The sequence below is a fragment of the Populus nigra genome, chromosome 18 (assembly GCF_951802175.1).
Source record: "Populus nigra chromosome 18, ddPopNigr1.1, whole genome shotgun sequence".
NCBI lineage: Eukaryota > Viridiplantae > Streptophyta > Magnoliopsida > Malpighiales > Salicaceae > Populus > Populus nigra.
Genome location: NC_084869.1, coordinates 13,848,564 through 13,868,763, shown reverse-complemented (window position 1 = coordinate 13,868,763; position 20,200 = coordinate 13,848,564). Strand labels below are relative to the sequence as shown.

The 20,200-nt window shown below is 36.0% G+C and overlaps 2 protein-coding genes across 9 annotated transcripts; both read left to right on the top strand.

Moving 5' to 3' along the window:
* The first annotated feature begins 914 nt into the window (after positions 1-914).
* LOC133678890 (pectin acetylesterase 9-like) lies at positions 915-6,716 on the top strand. 7 transcript variants are annotated; one of them, XR_009836051.1, is made up of 14 exons: positions 921-1,274; positions 1,425-1,507; positions 2,480-2,609; positions 3,936-4,015; positions 4,640-4,726; positions 4,834-4,988; positions 5,081-5,141; positions 5,209-5,265; positions 5,371-5,448; positions 5,569-5,674; positions 5,781-5,929; positions 5,995-6,076; positions 6,195-6,299; positions 6,390-6,716. XR_009836051.1 is itself a non-coding variant. In XM_062101395.1 (13 exons), exons 1-13 carry the CDS (start codon positions 1,154-1,156, stop codon positions 6,396-6,398), a joined length of 1,221 nt encoding a protein of 406 aa, XP_061957379.1. In that variant the 5' UTR covers positions 941-1,153; the 3' UTR covers positions 6,399-6,716. The 7 variants fall into 7 exon arrangements, 3 of the variants coding, with proteins under 3 accessions (XP_061957382.1, XP_061957379.1, XP_061957380.1); XR_009836049.1 differs by having other exon boundaries at positions 922-1,274; positions 5,995-6,299; XR_009836050.1 differs by having other exon boundaries at positions 931-1,274; positions 4,864-4,988; positions 5,995-6,299.
* A 596-nt stretch (positions 6,717-7,312) lies between these two features.
* Positions 7,313-19,955, top strand: LOC133678888 (tripeptidyl-peptidase 2-like). Of its 2 annotated transcripts, XM_062101393.1 has the most exons (34): positions 7,313-7,830; positions 8,023-8,101; positions 8,216-8,289; positions 8,447-8,556; positions 8,654-8,734; positions 9,041-9,127; positions 9,212-9,354; positions 9,930-10,080; positions 10,168-10,290; positions 10,476-10,559; positions 10,667-10,854; positions 10,940-11,114; positions 11,227-11,348; positions 11,426-11,505; positions 11,912-11,970; positions 13,263-13,417; positions 13,941-14,119; positions 14,266-14,378; positions 14,446-14,616; positions 14,936-15,064; positions 15,202-15,302; positions 15,385-15,502; positions 15,794-15,873; positions 16,096-16,168; positions 16,489-16,574; positions 16,671-16,722; positions 16,791-16,925; positions 17,055-17,123; positions 17,432-17,524; positions 18,033-18,128; positions 18,242-18,340; positions 18,643-18,735; positions 19,288-19,437; positions 19,618-19,955. In XM_062101393.1, the coding sequence occupies exons 1-34, from the start codon at positions 7,452-7,454 to the stop codon at positions 19,774-19,776; spliced, it is 4,086 nt and encodes a 1,361-aa protein (XP_061957377.1). In that variant the 5' UTR covers positions 7,313-7,451; the 3' UTR covers positions 19,777-19,955. The 2 variants fall into 2 exon arrangements, with proteins under 2 accessions (XP_061957377.1, XP_061957378.1); XM_062101394.1 differs by lacking the exons at positions 7,313-7,830; positions 8,023-8,101; positions 8,216-8,289 and having other exon boundaries at positions 9,025-9,127.
* Positions 19,956-20,200: the final 245 nt, after the last annotated feature.

Sequence of the window (20,200 nt, the reverse complement as noted above, 5' to 3'; positions counted from 1 at the left end):
CTTATCATACTCTCAAATAAACACCTAAGAAGTTTAAGATTGTCTTTCAAATAATATTTTCTAAAAATTTAAATTTTATTTTTATATTTTGGATTATGTACTGATGTTAAAAAATTATTTAAAAAAATAAGAAAATAATTTTTTAAATAATTTTTTTTTAAAACATAATTATCATCATAATCTACACGTCCCCTTAATCTTTTTTATATCTTAATTTATGCTTTAGTGGCGCCAATAAATGATTCCATATATTTATCCTCTTAATTACAACTTAGCCATCAAAATTAGTTTAAAATTGCTAAAGTGCCAATAAAAAAGTGATCAAACATTCTAGGTTCTATCTGTTTAATGTTTGGGTTTGAATCTTGTCTTAGCAAGTTGTACGTACCAATTGTTAATGCCACTCACAAGATGGCCAGTACGTAATTTCAACAGCCTCTTCACCTTTCCAACGGGTATTTGTCTTCAGGCAGAAAGTATTTGAAATTATGGTAAATATTATTTTTTTAAGGATATAGTACTTGAACCACAAAAATAAATAAACACGTACGTTGTAGCTTAGTTGAAATTACAAGTAAAACGGTGATCTTTTAATATATATATATATATATATATATATATATATATATATATATATATATATATATATATAAACCTATTCCAACAGCACAGACACCAACTTTCTCTTGTTAAATCTAAAGTTTGTTGAGTAGTCTAACCGATTAAATGACTTGAAAAACGAAATGTTCACCAAACAAAATCCATGATCCATCACCGATTCACACACCAGAAAAAGAATGGTACCGGACCTACCGGTGTTTGTCTTCCCCTTCAAGATTCTATGATCATAAGGATAGTTCATCAATCTGTTGATGGGTCTCATTTACCGAGTTTGGTCATTAATTTCCTTAATTTCCTCTCTTACATGATTGGTTGCCATGTCTGGTTCACGACATGAATATATAATGCACGAGTTTGAGCCAACATTATATCTACCTGATGTCCCTCCTCTTTCATATCATTTCATTTCATTTCCTTTCAATGCATAAAACGCATTGCTAACGTCCAAGATTCATCTTGATTTCTATAGAATCGATCGAGCACCCCTTGCATATATAGCTCCTGATCGATCTCTTGGCCTCCACCATTCAAGATGGAATTAGCAGTAACCATGCTATTAATACTGCTGAATTTAGCATCGTGGTGCGTGCTTTCAGAGGGCCGGCTTCTTGTGGACATGACTCTGGTTTCCGATGCTTCCAGCATTGGTGCCTGTAAGCTTACAGTATTAATTTCTTCTTATTGTCTTCTTGATATATTATCATGAGTAGTTCTTTATTTATGACGGAATAATTAATCAGTAGTTTGTTACTAACCCTTGTCTTCTTCTTCTTCTTTTGCTGGTGAATATTATTTATTCTTAGTTTGCTTGGATGGAAGTTTGCCTGCGTATCATCTGCACAGAGGATTCGGAGCTGGTGCAAGCAACTGGCTTTTGCAATTTGAGGTAATTATATCCTCATGCTTTTAGAAGGACATGTCTAGTCTAGTCTGAATTGATGTATGAACTACAAGAACAAAAAAAAGGGGTCAATACCAAAGAAAATTGGTTTACAGAAACTTTCCAAAGAGAATGCAGGCCCGGCAGTTCTTCGGTGCTGAATACACAGTGACTTTAGGGGTGAAGATGTGTTGACCTTGGTTAAGTTTTGTTAGGAAACCAATACGCGACAAGGTGTCTCGTCAATCAACTTGCACTTCACTTTATTTATTACAGCCCATTTTAGAGTCCCTGTAGATTCATGGCCTGGATTCGTCTGCTAAATGAGGACAAATATTATGCAATTGCTACATTTATTCCCGATGTCATGTTCTTCGATAAAATTTGACTCACTAGATTGTCTCTTATGTGACCCCAATGTCCCCTGCCGAACGAATCATGCCAAAAGAAGTTGGAAGAACTGCAAAAGATGCACCAAACAGTACGTTCCACGGACATGGTCCCCAAAAGAACTGGTCCAATACTTGTCTATGTTCCAAAACTTTTAACCTAAGCAAAGACTTTGATTGTAATAACCAACAGTCCCTGTTATTAAATCGTCGGTTTTGGTTTGGAGGTTAGGCGATAGCTTGATATTTACTATTATATAGCTGTAATGTATGGTGGCTAGACAAAACGAGCTGGTGTCATAATTTCGTTCACCTTTTATGTTCTTACTTGTTGTTCAAGATCTTCCCTTGAATCGATTGAACATAGGAACCATTCACAGCAAAGATGTTAGATGAGACTCTGTAAATGTTTTATATTATAGTGATTAGTTGCAAAACATGGATATGTAATATATATGTAGGTAGCCTCGATGCGAAACAATTGTCCTGAAACCTGTTTTAGTCACCTGGTTAGGCTAGTGGGATCCAAAATCGTGAAATCACTAACCAGAATCTTAACAATAAGTCAAGTATGATGTGATCTTGACAGGGAGGTGGGTGGTGCAATGATATACAATCATGCTTGGATCGAGCCAAAACGAAGCGTGGATCTAGCCTTTACATGAACAAGTTGGAGGATTTCAATGGAATCCTAAGCAACGATGCCTTACTTAATCCAGGTAATTAATCACCTTGTAATCCAACTCCAATGGCCCATTATTTAGTTCACAGAAATCTAGTACATATATGTGTATGACATGCCCGTGTTCCTCCACATTCTGTCTTTGCCTTTTTTTTCACGTGATCCTATAGTATTGAAGGACAGCTTCTGCCTTGATCACTGAGCCCTTTCTTGTCTTTGAAAATAAAAAATAAAAATATGCTGCCTAATTTATTGTCTTCAAAGGTGATGATAGCTCGAAAGGGCGTGTGGGAATCTTCTATAATGTCTTCAAGCCTATACTATTTTAATGCCTTTTTATCTTATTATCAAGGTTGTGTGTCTGGTTAGTGTCGTTGACAAAAGAGATAGATATAAAACGGATAAAAATATATTTATTAGAAAAACAAAGAAAAAAACACAAGAATAAATATATTTCAAAATAATTTTGAAAATTTCTGTCTTTTTAAAAAATAAAAATAAAAAACAAAAATATATTCACCAGCCTCTTCATCTCGAAATAAAAAGTAAATGCTATCTAGTATTAGTAACATAATATAATAAAAAAAAAACTGTAAATGCTAAATATTAACATGATATTTAACAAAGTGCCGGTGATCGGAGTGTTGATTAAGTATTTATGTTTGGAAATGTGATATAAATTATGTTTTTAAAAAATTTAATTTTTTTTAAATTTTATATATTTTAGATTGTTTTGGTATACTGATATCAAAAATAATTTTTAAAAATAAAAAAATATTATTAAGATGTATTTCAACATAAAATATTATTTTAAAAGCAATTCCAACTTTCAAATATTGAATAGCAATTCCAACTTTCAAATATTGAATAGCTATATACACTGATGAGAGATTTAATAACATAATGGACTTCGGTGCTGTCTTCTGCTCAAGAAACATAAAATCCACTGCCTCAATGATTAATTAAAAGGCAATTCTCACACCTCAATCTCATATGGATTTACAATTTTTTTTTTTTATACTTTGTGTTTATATGTAATGAAGGCACACTACAAGTTGCTCACAGTTGACTCGTATTCAAAACCAGACCTTTCTAAAAATTAAGGACTTGTAAAACCCTTATGGCTATTCTTTCTTGATTGTGTTTCCAATCCTTAGTGTTCTGATGAGGCTTGGAACTGCCATATTTAGTCTGAGTTTGTGACATTGTAATTCTTCTGTGTTGATCTCCTGAATGACTATAATAAAAGTTACTAGGAACAAAGGCAATTCCTTGTCGTCAGGAGATTAATTTAGGGTTGTTTATTCTTGCAAATTAACCATTCAGGAATAAAAGTTACCCTTATGCTGTTTTTTCTTATCAGATTTTTATAATTGGAACCGTGTGAAGCTTAGATATTGTGATGGAGGTTCGTTTTCTGGAGATGCCAAATTTGACAATGGGGTATCTCTCCACTCTCACCTACAATTTTCTCTTCTTTGTTATATCTTGTTGGATTTAGAATAACAAAGGCCATTGAAGCTTAAACATGCTAAAATCTCAGGAAATAAATTATGTTAATCTTTCTTAGGTGGTAGTAAGCAGCATTCAACTGAATCTTGTTTGCTGCACAAGCTCTGTGAAATCAAACATCAGAAACAATATGGCCTGCTGGGATCATGGTGTAATGTGGCTGTTTCAGTTTGATAAATTAAAAGAAATCGATTGCCACTTTGTGCGAGTGTTCATGTTTTGATGAGGATCAACATTGTTCTTTGAAATAACTAGAGCTTAGCTAATTGAATGCATAACTAGAGCTTAGCTAATTGAATGCAGAAAACTGGCACATAGATTGTTCATCATACATGAAATTCTTATGTGAACCTGTTGAGTGCATTGTTTCACAAGATGTAAAGTGAAATGCAAAGAGTTGTGCAGGATAGATTTCTGATGATGGAATTGTGAGCAAACATCCTATGAGTGAGGCGGTGATTTATTATTATGTGCTGTGCTTTACTAGAAAAAGACTCAAGTGTTCATGAGTTTAATTAACTCTCATCCTTCTTCGTGTGCATGACTGTGGAACAGACATCAGTCCTTTACTTCAGAGGACAAAAGATTTGGGAAGCAATCATTCTTGATCTCCTCCCCAAAGGTTTGGGGAATGCAGACAAGGTAAAAATCTCTTTTTGAATATTTTGTTTTGAATAGACTAATTGTCTCCTGGTTCAAATCATCCCAGAAGCGAAAATGTGATATTTTCCGTTGTCCTTTGGTTATAGTTTCGAGCAATCATTCCGTCTCTTCTCCAGGCTTTGCTTTCAGGTTGCTCTGCTGGGGGTTTATCATCCTTTCTCCAATGCGAAAACTTTTACCGGGCATTACCGACGAATACCAGTGTGAAATGCTTGAGCGATGCTGGATTTTTTTTGGATGAGTAAGTTTGCTCTTTCTGATATGAAAGTGCAGGATAATTTCTCTCTCTATCTATTATTTATGTTTTCGTATCTCCTGTTCTTGTTCTCACAGAAGAGACATCACTCTGAACTACACCATGAGGACCTTCTTTGAAAACCTTGTTTCTCTACAGGTGCAACTTTCTGAAATCTGTGTTCCATTGCGTTTGCTGTGTTTATGTTTTGAACTGTTCGCTGCAGGGAATTGAAAAGAATCTGGATAAAAACTGCACTAGTTTCCTTGACAATCCAAAACTGGTATTTCCTTTATTGAGGCCTCCTGTTTAACTTTTCGGTCTGTTTTTGCTGCTGCTTCTTGTTGCTGGCTGAGATGGTTATGGCATTTGTCTTGTATTTGTGCAGTGCATGTTTCCACAGTATTTCTTGAATTACATGACAACACCATTCTTCATCCTGAACACAGCCTATGATGTTTACCAAGTAATTTTTTCTTCGGCCTTCATTAATCTGAAATCACATAGGAACAGGAATCTTAGATTCACCATCTATTTTTGTAAGTTCATAACAACAAAGCATGATTGAAACTGCAAAATTTAACAGTTCCATCATGCATTGGTTCCACCCTCTGCTGACATGAATGGAGACTGGAAGCGTTGCAAGCTTAGCATAGCATCATGTACTCCACAGCAGCTTGACATACTGCAAGGCTGGTCTCTTCTCTGGCATCAGCCATCCTGGATTTTTAGCTTAGTGTTTTCCTATTAGATAATCTAATTGGTAATTACTTTGTGATGGAAACATCTTGTATCCAGGCTTCAGGGGTGATATGCTGGCAGCATTGAGTTCATTTCTCAAGGATTCCACAAGCGGGGGAATGTTTATAAATTCATGCTTTGCTCATTGCCAAAGTGAGACACAAGAAACATGGTTTGCACTTGGGTCTCCGAGTATCCAGGATAAGGTACATCGCTTCCATTACACCTGTTACATTCTATAAAAATCTTAGTGCACTTGCTTTAAATCCAGGGCATGTTTTATCTGCTCAAGAATTGTGGCCGGATCACTCGAATCATCGAAAATCCTAAAACCGGCAATGTTTTATGTAAAGGTTACCGCAACGATTTCGACATGCAATGTCTCATGTTTCCCTCTCTCTTTAGTTCATTCTACCTTGTAGAACATAAACTTTTTGGCACTGTAAGTAAAATCTCGAGGACGTTTCACAGACTATTGCAGGAGCAGTTGGTGATTGGTATTTTAGTAGAAATATAAGCAAGTTAATCGACTGTGCGTATCCTTGCGACGCTTCCTGCCATAGCATCATTGCACAGGTATGTCATTTCCTCATGGCCTCAGAAGATATATTTATTATCATTGGAAGATCACTTGGTGTTCTTGTTGCTAAGGTGCAAATTTTGCAGGTTTCCTAGAAGGGCAAGATATAGATGAAATACAGAGATTTTTACAGGCTTCATTCTTTGAACTCTGGAGATATTAGAAAGAAAAGGAAGAGTATACTGAAGGGATACTGAAAGGAAGTGCAGAAAACAATGGAGGGAGTTCACAGCATTCTTTTTTACCATAGAAGAAATCATAGAATAGCTACACAGTTTAGAGAACCAATCAACTATATATAATAAACCAATGGACAACGTGTATGATCCACTCTAGTCATTATTATTGTTGATTTTTTTAATTATAACTAAATTTATTACAATGATATAAATTTTGGTGTGCCATTTCATTCATTTCTTTTCTTTTCTTTTCTTTTTCATTCATAAAATTTATGTTAGTTTATTTTAATTATTTATTTAAAATATCATGTTTTTTAACTGTTATATTTTAAATAAAATCATATTTTTTACCTATAATTTTTATCAAACTACATACTTTTTCAAAAATTAATTTTCACTTATGATAATTTGCTATTTTTTTCTAGAAAAAATACCCAAAATGATTTTTTTTTTCAATTTAGTAATTTTTCATATGTTGCCCTACCAACCCATCTTGTCAATTGCAACACACTGTCCAAATTGATGATTGGTATTTGGTACCCATCACATCAGCATATGCTTTTGACATGTATCTAATTTCTTCATTAGGAATTATGAAAGCAATTTGAATTCAATTTAATTTAAAAACATTAAAAAGATAAAAAATAAAAATAAAAATTCCCTCTTGGACCCACCTAGTGAGTTTTGTGACTTACAAGTCATTACAATTACATGCAAGGACAAACATAGTAATTTCAACCACATCCAAACATTCTGCCACCCAATCCACATCCTAACCCAACACAAAAGTCCACCCATATACCAACATCCTATCACTTCACCACTCAGCAGGTGGCACTCTATCACCTCCCCGCCGTTCCCCCCTCCTCCTTCCACCACCATTACTGTAGCCGCCCCCAAAATTCCCAAAATACCCTTTTAAAACACTAACTAAAAAGTTAAAAAAAAACCCCTATATTTTATCTAACCATGCAAATTAGCCCATTATATAAGACACCCATCAATTGGGCCAACAAAACCCCATTCTTTTTACACTCTCCATCTTATCTACTTATAAACAAACCCAACAGAAAGCTCTTTCAAAGCAGGAGGAGGAGTCACTACTTTAACACTAGCAAAAGTAATATTAGTAGAAGTGGTGTTTTTTTCAAAGGGATGCCTTGCGATTCAATTGCTAAAACATCTGGTGGTTATGGTGGTGGTGATGAGAACGGGTCTCTGAGGAATTTCAAGCTGAATGAATCAACTTTTTTGGCTTCTTTGATGCCTAAGAAAGAGATTGGTGCTGATCGCTTCATTGAAGCTCACCCTCAATATGATGGCCGTGGTACCATCATTGCTATCTTTGGTATACTTCAATATAGAAAGAACCCTTCTTTTCTTTTTGCTTATAGTAATAAAAAAATAATTGCCTTTTGTCATTATTATTAAGAATTGATTGACAGAAAAAAACCCTTTTTTCTTATTCTGGCTTTGTGCCTGTGGGATATAAAGATCATGACTTTGTAGTTTGTAAGGATTGGTTGAATTCATGGTTTAGATTCTGGAGTTGACCCGGCTGCTTCTGGATTAGAAGTGACATCAGATGGGAAGCCTAAAGTACTTGATGTTATTGATTGGTGGGTTTAAAAATTTGAAACAATTGGTGGTTTTTTACTGGACCGGTAATCTTAATGTTGCTATTTCGTTGGTAGTAATATTGATGTTTGAGATTTTTTTTGTGTTTTATGAAGCACCGGGAGTGGAGATATTGATACTTCAAAAGTGGTGAAGGCTGATGCAGATGGTTGCATACAAGGAGCTTTAGGTCTGGTTTGGCTGTTCATTCATTTGCTAGAATCACAAACGATTTACTTATTTCTTTGTGCGTGTCAAACCTTTTGACGCTGTTAATCATTGTATATGCTAAGATTTGCAGTAGCCTTTTCAATCCTGTGCTGTTTTTTTTTTTTTTGTTGAAATAGGGGCTTCTTTGATTGTCAATTCTTCATGGAAGAATCCTTCTGGTGAATGGCACGTGGGTTATAAGTTTTTATTTGAGCTACTTACTGGCACGTTGACTTCCCGTTTGAAGGTAAAGCAATATAATTTGCAACGTAAAAAAAAGATCTCAAGCATTCATTAATCTCACTGATAAGAAAAATCTATCCTTTCTACCTTTTTTCTGACAGAAAGAGAGAAAAAAGAAGTGGGATGAGAAAAACCAAGAAGAAATTGCCAAGGCTGTAAAGCATCTGGATGAATTCAACCAGGTTGTATGAACATTTGCTTCTGCATTTATCTGTTGCATGTGTTTTAGTCATAAAAAACTGTATATGTTATTTCATTCATATTTCAGACGTGTATTAAACAGTATACTTTTTCTGGTTTCCACGTGCAAACTTACCCTTCAAAAAAAAAAAAAAAAAAAAAGTTTCCCTGGAGGGCCACATTTGTTGTATCCAATGAATTAAAATGAAACTAAAATCAGCACTTGACATGTAGTGGACTGTTTCTTGCTGAGGCGTTGATGTTAACTGTATTCTTGCATAATTCTCTCAAGATATGCTTATCTCCAGAAACACTCCAATCCAGAGGACGCAGACTTGAAAAGGGTTCGTGAAGACCTTCAAAACAGAATTGATTTACTACGGAAACAGGCTGATGTGAGTGCCTGATTCTTTTAATCCATTCCTCTTCCGAAACTTATTTTGTTTTCCTGAAATGCAAATCTCTTTTCTGTGTTTTAGGTTTATGATGAAAAGGGGCCTATTATAGATGCTGTTGTATGGCATGATGGAGAGTTGTGGAGGGCTGCTCTTGACACACAGAGTCTTGAGGATGACTCAGATTGTGGAAAGCTAGCTAACTTTGTACCCCTTACAAATTATAGGTATGGTATGGTAAGAATTTCATTATATTTATCTGCCAGAAGATGCTTTTCATCTTTCCAGACTTTGTATATCCAGATCAGATCTTTTGAAGATTATGCTATGTGGATTATACTTCATATGTTTACAATTGATTTTATCATAACTTTGTTCATCATTTGTAGTGTAGAGGGAAAGGCATCCTTGTTGAACTATAAGCTGTTAGGAGTTTACTTTTACACAGCATGCTTTAGTTCGCTTAAGTTTCTCATCTACGTGTTTTAAAAGAATTAGAGAATGCAAGCTTTACTCCTCCTGCATTTGCAAATGTGCACACACACATTGTAATGGACACTTTGATGTTACCCTTACATGCGTTACCTCTTTCGGTTTTGATAAAAAAACTTGGTTTCTGACCTGTCAATGGTTGCATTCTCAAGCTTTTGAGGAATTTTAAACAAACAGCGCTGCTCAGATCCTGAAAACTTTGTTAGTTTTAGCAATTGTTAACCTTGGAAGGAGTAATGAAATAATTGAGTTGTTAGATCTTTTATATGATCTGGATACCTAACTAGTTCCATGGTAAATGCTCTCTCAGGATTGAAAGGAAGTATGGTGTGTTCAGCAAGTTAGATGCCTGTACATTTGTTCTTAATGTTTACAGTGATGGGAACATCTTAAGCATTGTAACGGATAGCTCTCCTCATGGAACCCATGTTGCGGGTATTGCTACAGCCTTCCACCCAAAGGTATTGCTGTTTAAGTCCCTATTGCTTTCCTTTTCGCTTTCCTTCTTTTAGAAATGACTTGATGTCTGTCATTTTCATCTATATCAGGAGTCATTATTGAATGGAGTTGCACCTGGGGCACAGTTGATATCTTGCAAAATTGGCGACACACGTTTAGGTTCAATGGAGACAGGCACTGGCTTGACACGGGCCCTAATAGCTGCTGTGGAGGTGAGTATAATTTATTTCCTTTTCTTGTCATGACCAAAATGCTAGCTGAACCTCTCTTTGCAAGAGGAGATTGCCAGCTCAAGTTCCCTTGCCCCAAAGAGTCCCAGGGGTGCCCCAAAAGAGTCCCTGGGGGGGGGGTATTATTATGTTTGTGTGCCTTGACTAAATGGACTTTTTTTTCGCAGCATAAATGTGATCTCATCAACATGAGTTATGGGGAACCTACATTACTACCAGATTATGGCCGCTTCGTTGACCTTGTTAATGAGGTATTAAATCGAAACCTTGCAATTTCAGCTTTGATAATTGTTGATCTTCTTCCTGTATTTATTCTTTCATGTTCTTATATGCTACGGGTTACTGTTTCTTTAATTAGGTGGTGAACAAGCACCGTCTTATATTTGTAAGCAGTGCTGGCAACAGTGGTCCAGCATTAAGTACTGTTGGTGCTCCTGGTGGTACAAGTTCAAGCATTATAGGGGTTGGTGCATATGTCTCCCCTGCAATGGCTGCAGGTGCTCATTGTGTTGTTGACCCTCCTGCTGAGGGACTTGAATACACTTGGTATATTAATTTACTTTTGCCTGACTCTAGCCTTAAGTTTTTGTTTGCATGTGAATACTTTGTAATTCATTGAAATGGGATGTAGGTCAAGTCGAGGACCAACTTCTGATGGAGATCTTGGAGTAAGTATAAGTGCTCCTGGAGGGGCTGTTGCTCCTGTCCCTACCTGGACTCTTCAAAAACGCATGCTGATGAATGGAACATCAATGGCCTCTCCATCTGCTTGTGGTGGAATTGCATTACTTATCAGTGCAATGAAGGTTCTTGTTTATCATTCTATTTCTTCTTACCCTCTTTCTGTCCTTGTTGCATGGCTGGATCTACATTGTCGGTGCTAAATTAAATCTTCTATTGGGAACTTCATTTGTGCAGGCTGAGGGTATTCCTGTAAGTCCATACAGTGTAAGGAAGGCCCTTGAGAATACATCTGTTCCTGTAGGTGAATCGCCAGCTGATAAGCTATCCACAGGACAGGGGCTTATGCAAGTTGACAGGTAAGGTTTTCTTCCTATTCCTTTTTTCCTTTACAATTGTCAGCTGTGGTCTGTCTTAACTATTTGTTGCATGACAGGGCACATGAATATATAAGGCAGTCCCGGAATATTCCATGTGTTTGGTATGAAATAAAGGTCAATCAATCTGGAAAAACAAGTAAGTACCAGTGATGTCTGCCAACTCCACACAACATGCAAACACCTGACTTATTCAGTCTGATCATCATGTGACTTTGAAAACTTGCAAAAAAGTGATATTTGTGAACTATTGTATAGTTATTTCAATGTAATTGTCATGCCACTCATGATACTCCTCAAAAGGTTGAGGATATGGTGATTTGTTAGCTATCAGGGGATTTTGCAAGACATTTGGAGATAATCCTGCCTTGCCTAGAACTGATTCCATGAGTATTTAGAGGCTTTTTAAAAATTTCAAGGAAGTTTCAGCTATTGTTCACTAGTGACCAAGTTTCTTCTGCATGTGTTGGGATTGAATTCTAGTTGATTTTGGATTATGTGTGCAATGAAACTGTAACTCTATTTATGATGAATTTTGGCTGCAGCTCCTACTTCACGAGGAATCTACCTCAGGGATGCAAGTGCTTGCAAGCAACCTACAGAGGTGGGGGCATTATTATACTTGATATTGATTGTTTTTGTCTTGAGAAAAATATGCATACATACATGAGATCATTGTGTTTGAGCTTGCTGAATTCCTGGAATTGTATTTGTAGGCATTTGTTAATGTTCTGGTTGTTTTCAGCTTAAACCAATCATGTAGTTATTATCAGTTGTTACTGCCCCAGCCATTGTTCTTTCTTGTGACTGAGTTGTCTTATCTGTGTTCTCAATCATGAAAGGATGTCAGTTGGTTTTTGTTTTGTTTTTGGGTTCTGTGTTTTCTTCGATCGCTTTTGATTTTACTTGAAATCTAATGATGCTGGCATGTTGTGTGGACACTAAAGTTAATCTCTTTGCTTTGGATTTACTAGGCTCTTATTCTACAGTCGTTAGACATTAAAGCACAGGTAGTTCTTGTTAAGGAATTGCTTATGCGTCATGGGACATACCTTGGCTGACAAAGAGCATGACTTTGCACCTAGTGATCAGTTTGATTAGCAATCCAAACTCTGCTCTTATTTTCTTGAAATCTAATGATGCTGGCATGTTGTGTGGACACTAAAGTTAATCTCTTTGCTTTGGATTTACTAGGCTCTTATTCTACAGTCGACACTAAAGTTAATCTCTTTGCTTTGGATTTACTAGGCTCTTATTCTACAGTCGTTAGACATTAAAGCACAGGTAGTTCTTGTTAAGGAATTGCTTATGCGTCATGGGACATACCTTGGCTGACAAAGAGCATGACTTTGCACCTAGTGATCAGTTTGATTAGCAATCCAAACTCTGCTCTTATTTTCTTGAAATTTCTCTGCCTGAAAACCTTATTTTGTTGGGAAATGTTGATTGGAAATCAGTTTACTCAATTGCTATGTGGTGGCAGTTTCTCTTTGATGGTTACTATCTAGCCTGATTTGCATACTATAAGCAGTCATTTGTCACTGTTGTTTTTTTGTAGATGTTTGTTTCTTTTGTTGATGCCAATGTTTTCCAATGTCTTCTCATCTTACTATTTTGGTCGCTGCAGGGTTGCATGACTTTTCATTTTTATAATGCAGTGTCATAAAGCATTGTCTTAACTGCTATTTTGTAGATTTAAAATGCTATATAATTGTTCACATGATGAGTAATATGAAATATTATAATGTTAGATTACTTATATCACACAAGAATTCCTCCATGTTTATCTATCTCATCCAGGACATTGATAGGAAAGAGTGTGTCTTCTGACAACAGGATTTTCCAGTTCCATCGTGTCTTTCACTTTTATAACTACTAAAGTAATATTTTTGACAGTGGACAGTGCAAGTCCAACCAAAGTTTCATGAAGATGCAAGTAATTTGGAAGAATTGGTTTGCTTCGAGGAATGTATTGAGTTACACTCTACTGAAAAGACTGTTGTGAGGGCTCCTGAGTATCTCCTTCTCACTAACAATGGACGCAGCTTCAAGTAAGTTAGCATCACTCTGCTCCATCTTCTCCTTACTGAAGAATTCTTGAATGTTTTCAGATTGTGGTTATTTTTTACAAATTGTTTTGCCTATTTGACTTCCTAATCATTTCATTCCTTTATCTTTCAATTTTAAACTCTTCTGGTTGCATTTTGAGGCTCTATAATCTGACATAAACTGGTTCTACCCTTTAACTTGCATGGTGGATATCGTTTGGCAGAAATCATGATAATGCTCACAACTGCATCAAACAGATACTTGTTCATGCACATCTTGCTAAGAGAGCTATATATTGTTTTCCCAAGCTTCTTATGCCCCTCTTACTCTTTTTTCTGTTATTAGTCTAACTTGGAGGTTTCCCAAGCTTCTTTTGTCTCGTACCCTTTTTCGGTTATTAGTCTAACTTGGAAGTTTTAGCTTCGAAGCATCTGTTGGTTTTTTTCTGCACTAGCAGGATCTTATTTTAGATGTTGAGAGGTACCTCATTTTACTAATGTATGTTTCCTTCTCCTTTCTTTTCAGCATAGTGGTTGATCCTACCAAGTTAAGTGATGGTTTACATTACTACGAAGTATACGGGGTTGATTGCAGAGCACCATGGCGTGGTCCCATTTTCAGGATCCCAGTCACCATAACAAAGCCTATGGAAGTGAAGAATCAGCCTCCAGTTGTCTCATTTTCTGGAATGTCATTTCTGCCAGGTCACTTTTGTCCTATCCTATCCTGTGATATGAAATTATGATTTTGGGCATCAAGAGTTAGGATACACTGCCTTGATGTCTGAGCTAGCTTTTATAGCAGCACATAAATCATTTTTCTTTCTATCATGAACATATTGCTTGAACAGGGCACATAGAAAGGAGATATATTGAAGTGCCGCTTGGTGCTACTTGGGTTGAGGCAACTATGCGAACATCAGGGTTTGATACTACTCGACGATTTTTTGTTGACACTGTTCAGGTATGCATGCAGTGAGAATGTTATATTATGTTGCCTAGACCTCCTATAATGTGATGTCAATGTGCAGATTTGTCCCTTACAAAGACCTTTGAAGTGGGAGAGTGTTGTAACATTTTCTTCTCCTACTGCCAAAAGTTTTGCATTTCCTGTTGTGGGTGGTCAGACAATGGAATTAGCTGTTGCTCAGTTTTGGTCAAGTGGGATAGGAAGTCATGAAACCACTATTGTAGACTTTGAGGTAACAAGCCATTTCCAAATTTTCTGCATTTTTATTAACTGCCTATCTTTTTTTCCTTTTTTTTGTTTTTTTTTTTTTTTGGGGGGGGGGGGTATGGTTATGAATAGTCTATGGATTATGAACCACCATTTAGTGTAACCTTTGATTGTGTTGTTTTATAATCTTATAAACAGTAAAATTTCATCTTGTGATGTAGAAAATAAAGCTGATATGTTCTGCGAGTCCATTGATTTGGTTAACAATCAGAAAAGTAAAACTTAAGCATATATTTTGTTATTCTACACTTGCTAAATAATATTATTTATCTTATAATGGTTAGATTGTGTTTCATGGGATTGCCATCAATAAAGAGGAAATCATTCTTGATGGAAGTGAAGCCCCTGTAAGAATTGATGCTGAAGCTCTGTTGTCATCTGAGAAACTCGCCCCTGCTGCTATTCTGAATAAGGTGAAATATAGCTTCGGTTTTCTAGATGATGTGGGTTGGAATTGTTCATTTTGTTTCCATTTAAATAAATATAAAACTTTTCTTTTGGTGTGGTTGTTTGCTATTTAATGCTGCAATTCTTCATGTTCATCTTACAGATAAGAGTTCCATATCGACCCGTTGATGCTAAACTTAGCACTCTTACAGAGAGTCGCGACAAACTACCCTCTGGAAAACAGACACTGGCCCTGACGTTAATGTATGTTACAGTTCTACTTACACATACTCAATGAATTTCGACTCTTGTCATCATCTACTCTTGTGTTTTTGTTGTTTGGCAGTTACAAGTTTAAATTGGAAGATGGAGCTGCAGTGAAGCCTCAAGTTCCATTGCTTAATAATCGCATTTATGATACAAAATTTGAATCACAATTTTATATGATTTCTGACACCAACAAGGTACGTGAACAATTTATATTGTCTTAGCAGATGAGATTTAAAAAATATGTTGATCATTGCTTAAGGACTGGAATAGTTAACTCATAGTATACAACTAGTATTTCCTGGTAGTAAATTTAGTATTACAATTATTAGCTATACACTGAAAAATGCTACTCTATTCCACACGCTAGTACTGCTTCATATCATTCAATTTACCAGCCACGGGTGATACTTTTTTTTCCTTGTTGCTTTGAATATGCAGAGCTGATTCTTGTTTTCTTATTTTATTTTTCCCCCTTTTGATTACAGCGTGTATATGCTATGGGTGATACCTATCCTAAAGCTGCAAAACTTCCTAAGGGTGAATACAATTTACGGCTATATCTAAGGTCTGGCCCAATTGCCGAGGCAGTCAGTCCAAATTTTTATTAAAATTCATACAACCAATTTTTAACCTGTACTTGTTTGTACCAGACTATAAATTCAGTGTAGGAAAAACCTCATTTTTTTTCTTAGCCACTATTATGAACATTTGATAATTTCAAACTTCATTTAGAAGTAAATGCTTAAAACCCAGCTTAACCTCTGTAATGATACTGATTGTGTTTCAGGCATGACAATGTGCAATATTTGGAAAAGATGAAGCAGTTGGTATTGTTTATTGAGAGAAACTTGGATGGCAAGGTAATGTATCTTTTATTTTAACATATCTTGAGATTTTAGTTGAATTCAACAGGTGCCACACTTTTGAACGTACATATGGGCATTATACAATTTGTGGTTTTTTTTAAAGTTTTTTTCCTGAAGCATTTTTGTGCTCAAGTCGCATCTTTATTGGCACTATTTGACTAGAAATAGATTTGACTGCAGCTCTCCTTTTGCTTGATAGAATATCGGTTCTCCTTGTGCAAGCACTCTCCTTTTTCTTTCTTTTTTATTCAGGAACTTGATTCTGCGAATTATGTTGCTAATCAACTGACTGAGATCTGGTCTTTTTAATCCAGGAAGTCATTCAATTGAACTTTTTCTCCGAACCAGATGGTCCTGTGATGGGAAATGGTGCTTTTAAGTCCTCAGTTTTAGTTCCAGGGTATGTTTTGTCTTGAATGATTTTTTCCATGGTCCACTAACCTTGTGTTATTTTCTGTTTCATTGTGCATTTTATAACTTCAAAGTTATTTTGTAGGAAGAAAGAAGCCATTTACTTGGGCCCACCAGTGAAAGACAAGCTCCCTAAGGTATTATCCCTGCTCCCGACTCCTGTGGTAAAAGAACAATATAAATTGGAATTTCTCAATTTCTGCAGAATGCTCCACAAGGATCTATACTGCTGGGATCAATCTCATATGGAAAACTATCATTTGCTGGCGAGGAAGGGGGGAGAAGTCCACAAAAGAACCCTGCATCTTACCGAATCACTTATGTTGTGCCACCAAATAAGGTTTATTTTCTTGTTTTTTGGCCCCTTATAAGTCAATTTATGAGGATCTAAAGAAGTTGCCTACCATTGTTTTCATTGTAAACTAAATCCAAGGCCGGGCTTATCATTTTGCTAATGTTGCTTTGACAGGTTGATGAGGACAAGGGGAAAAGTTCTTCAACTAACTCAAAAACTGTGTCTGAGCGTTTAGAAGAGGAGGTACTTGTGCCATCTTGAAGCAAGATGTTCTAAGTGCATTTTCAAGTAATTTAATAATTGTCATCAATTCTTGCATTAGAAATAAAAAAATGGTCTTATCACCTCATTTGGTTGCTGTAAAATTGGCAATGATTGAATTGCTTTGCATCATCAAACAGGCACATGCCTCTGGGATCATTTTGCTTGAATCCTTTGATTTTTCTGTTACCTTTTTAATTCTTGTTTATCTGTCCTTCATACGCTGTTGAACACTGAGGTTTTGATTATCATCTTTGAGTTTAGACCTTTTAACTACATGTATACCTCAGGTTCGAGATGCAAAGATTAGAGTTTTTTCAAGCCTAAAACAAGACACTGATGACGAACGCTCAGAATGGAAAAAGTTATCCGCATCTCTTAAGGTTGGATATTACTAAATTTAAAGACTAATATACTATTGTCCTTTATAAGCTATTTTTTGACATTTTGAAGAAGCATCATTTCACGTTATCAAAGAGCTCTTTTTTGTCTCTCTCCAAAACTCAACTGTTTAGGTCAAATCATCTTCTGGAGTAATTCAGAATCCAGTAAATTTTCTAGAATACATGTTTAAATTTTGTCCCATATGCTGGAATTGCAGTATCATGTTGGATTTAAATGCGCATTTAACTTGGGAAAATTTCATAAAGGTGGTCGAGGTTTCCCAAATTGAAGAGTCTTGCTTTACTTGTCCTATTTGTTTTGCATTGAAACGAGGACAATTGCACCATGAGCAATCTTGCAAACTTTCAAGCCTCAACATGTGCCTTGATTATATGGGTTTCAGGCATTTGGAACTCAGCCTCCTTTGCTGTTGGCAGTCAATTACATTTAAAGGTTATAGAATTATTTCAATACATTGTGACCTAATAATCATGGGTCCTTTGGCAGTCTGAGTACCCAAACTATACTCCACTACTTGCCAAGATTTTGGAAGGCTTGCTTTCTCAGAGTAATGTGGAAGATAAAATTCGTCATCATGAAGAGGTAATTTCCATGAAAAAGTAACAATAATATATGTTGCAGTGCTATTTTTTTCACATCCTCTATGAAGAAACATGCTATGAAAATAGCAATTCACATGTACATGCATTCTGCAGGTTATAGATGCAGCAAATGAAGTAATAGATAGTATTGACCAAGATGAGTTGGCAAAGTTCTTTTTGCACAAGAGTGATCCAGAAGATGACGAGGCAGAGGTGTGTATCTATGTTGCCAATTTTCTACCTTCTTTGTGGTTCCCTTTTGGACAAAATTCCTTGTAGACTTTTTTCGAAGTTAATAAATGAGCTATTGGCATATTAGTTTTATCAAAATTAACACCAGTTTCACATGGTTGCTTTAATTTTGTGGTTTCAATTTCTTATACTCGATGATGTAAGCTCTGCTCCCTCCTACTGTTATAATCTCTCTCTCTCTCTCTCATCAATTGTAGCATGTATTTGCATTCATTTACTTGAATAGCAGTTATGAAGCTGCGCCTATTATTCTTTTATTGTAGAAAATGAAAAAGAAAATGGAGACAACCAGGGATCAATTGGCCGAGGCACTGTACCAAAAAGGGCTGGCATTGATGGAGATTGAATCTCTAAAGGTAGTAAAGATCATCTCTTTTTGGTTGTAGGTTTATGCCCCGTGAAGTGTTTTTTTTTTTTAATTCCATCAAATTAGTTACATGGAATAGCTGGTTTTTCCTATAGTACTTGTGTCCAATTGACTGGACTAGGATGCTGGTATCAAAATCCGGCTTGGATCGGCAAGATTTTTTATGATTTCTAAAACATGCTTGCTTCCCTAGTCCTTTAAAAGAAAAAAAATGTTTTCAAGGACAGTTGAACAACATTATTGGTTAGAAAGAGAGTCGGACCCTGGCAACCTGTGGTCCTTTTTGAAATTTTGACCTGAGCAATGACTGACCTTTCTTTTTCCCCTTGAACTTTTTCTTTGGTTTTTGTTTTTTCTTTTTGGTAAAAGGATTTGATACTGTATATCTGCAGGTGTTTGATTTGCCAAATTCTTAAAACATGGATACACCTAAAGAAAATGACGGGCATAAATAACTCTCATTGACACTAAAATATGAATGCAGGCCCTTTGTTTCCGTGGTATTTGTGATTTATGTATCTTACAACTATCATCATGGCAGGGTGAGACAGCTGAAACGGAAGGGACAAAAGATCTGTTCGAGGATAATTTCAAAGAGCTGCAAAAATGGGTTGATACAAAGTCCTCGAAATATGGCACCCTCTTAGTGCTACGTGAAAGACGACGAGGAAGGCTAGGAGCGGCACTAAAGGTAATATCTTCTTCCTTGTGTCATGTTTGTTGTTAACTCAGCCGGGCTTCAAGTTTATTTTGACCATAAGATAGTATTTGTCACTTGTAAAGAATGTATGTTGAGAAGAATGATAGGGTTTGGTTATTATATTTAGTTAGTTGGTCATTTTACTCGAACCTGATCATCCATTTTCTCCAGGCATTGAATGAAATGATACAAGATAATGCAGATCCACCCAAGAAGAAGCTGTATGAACTGAAGCTCTCATTGCTCGATGAGATTGGATGGGATCATTTAACAACACACGAGAAAGAGTGGATGCACGTTCGGTTCCCCCCAAGCTTGCCGCTTTTTTAAGTTTTTTTTTTATGTTCACAAGATTGAATGATAATTAGGCTTCTGTAAGCACCCTGTTTTATCCTGCACGAATTTAGGCTGTAGACCTTTGTTCATCACTTTTTTTTATTTTTTAAAAAAATTCCAAGAAAAACAAAGAGGAGAAAAATGAATCAATCTTTAATGCTTTGTATCTTCAATCCCCGACGTGCATTTCAACGAAACCTTTGATGTATGGCAGTATTCTAGGAGACCAAAGTTCATTTTTTCTTCTTCTTGATGTGACATAGGAGTTTAAAGGTAAACTAACCAAAAATCTGGAGAGTGTTTTTCATAGTTTTCAAACAAATCTCGGCAAACTAGAGCACTTCAAAGACTCTAATACTAGCATTGTTGAAGAACTTCTGCTGCTGGGAGTACCGCAACTTATAAGTTGCGTTTCTTT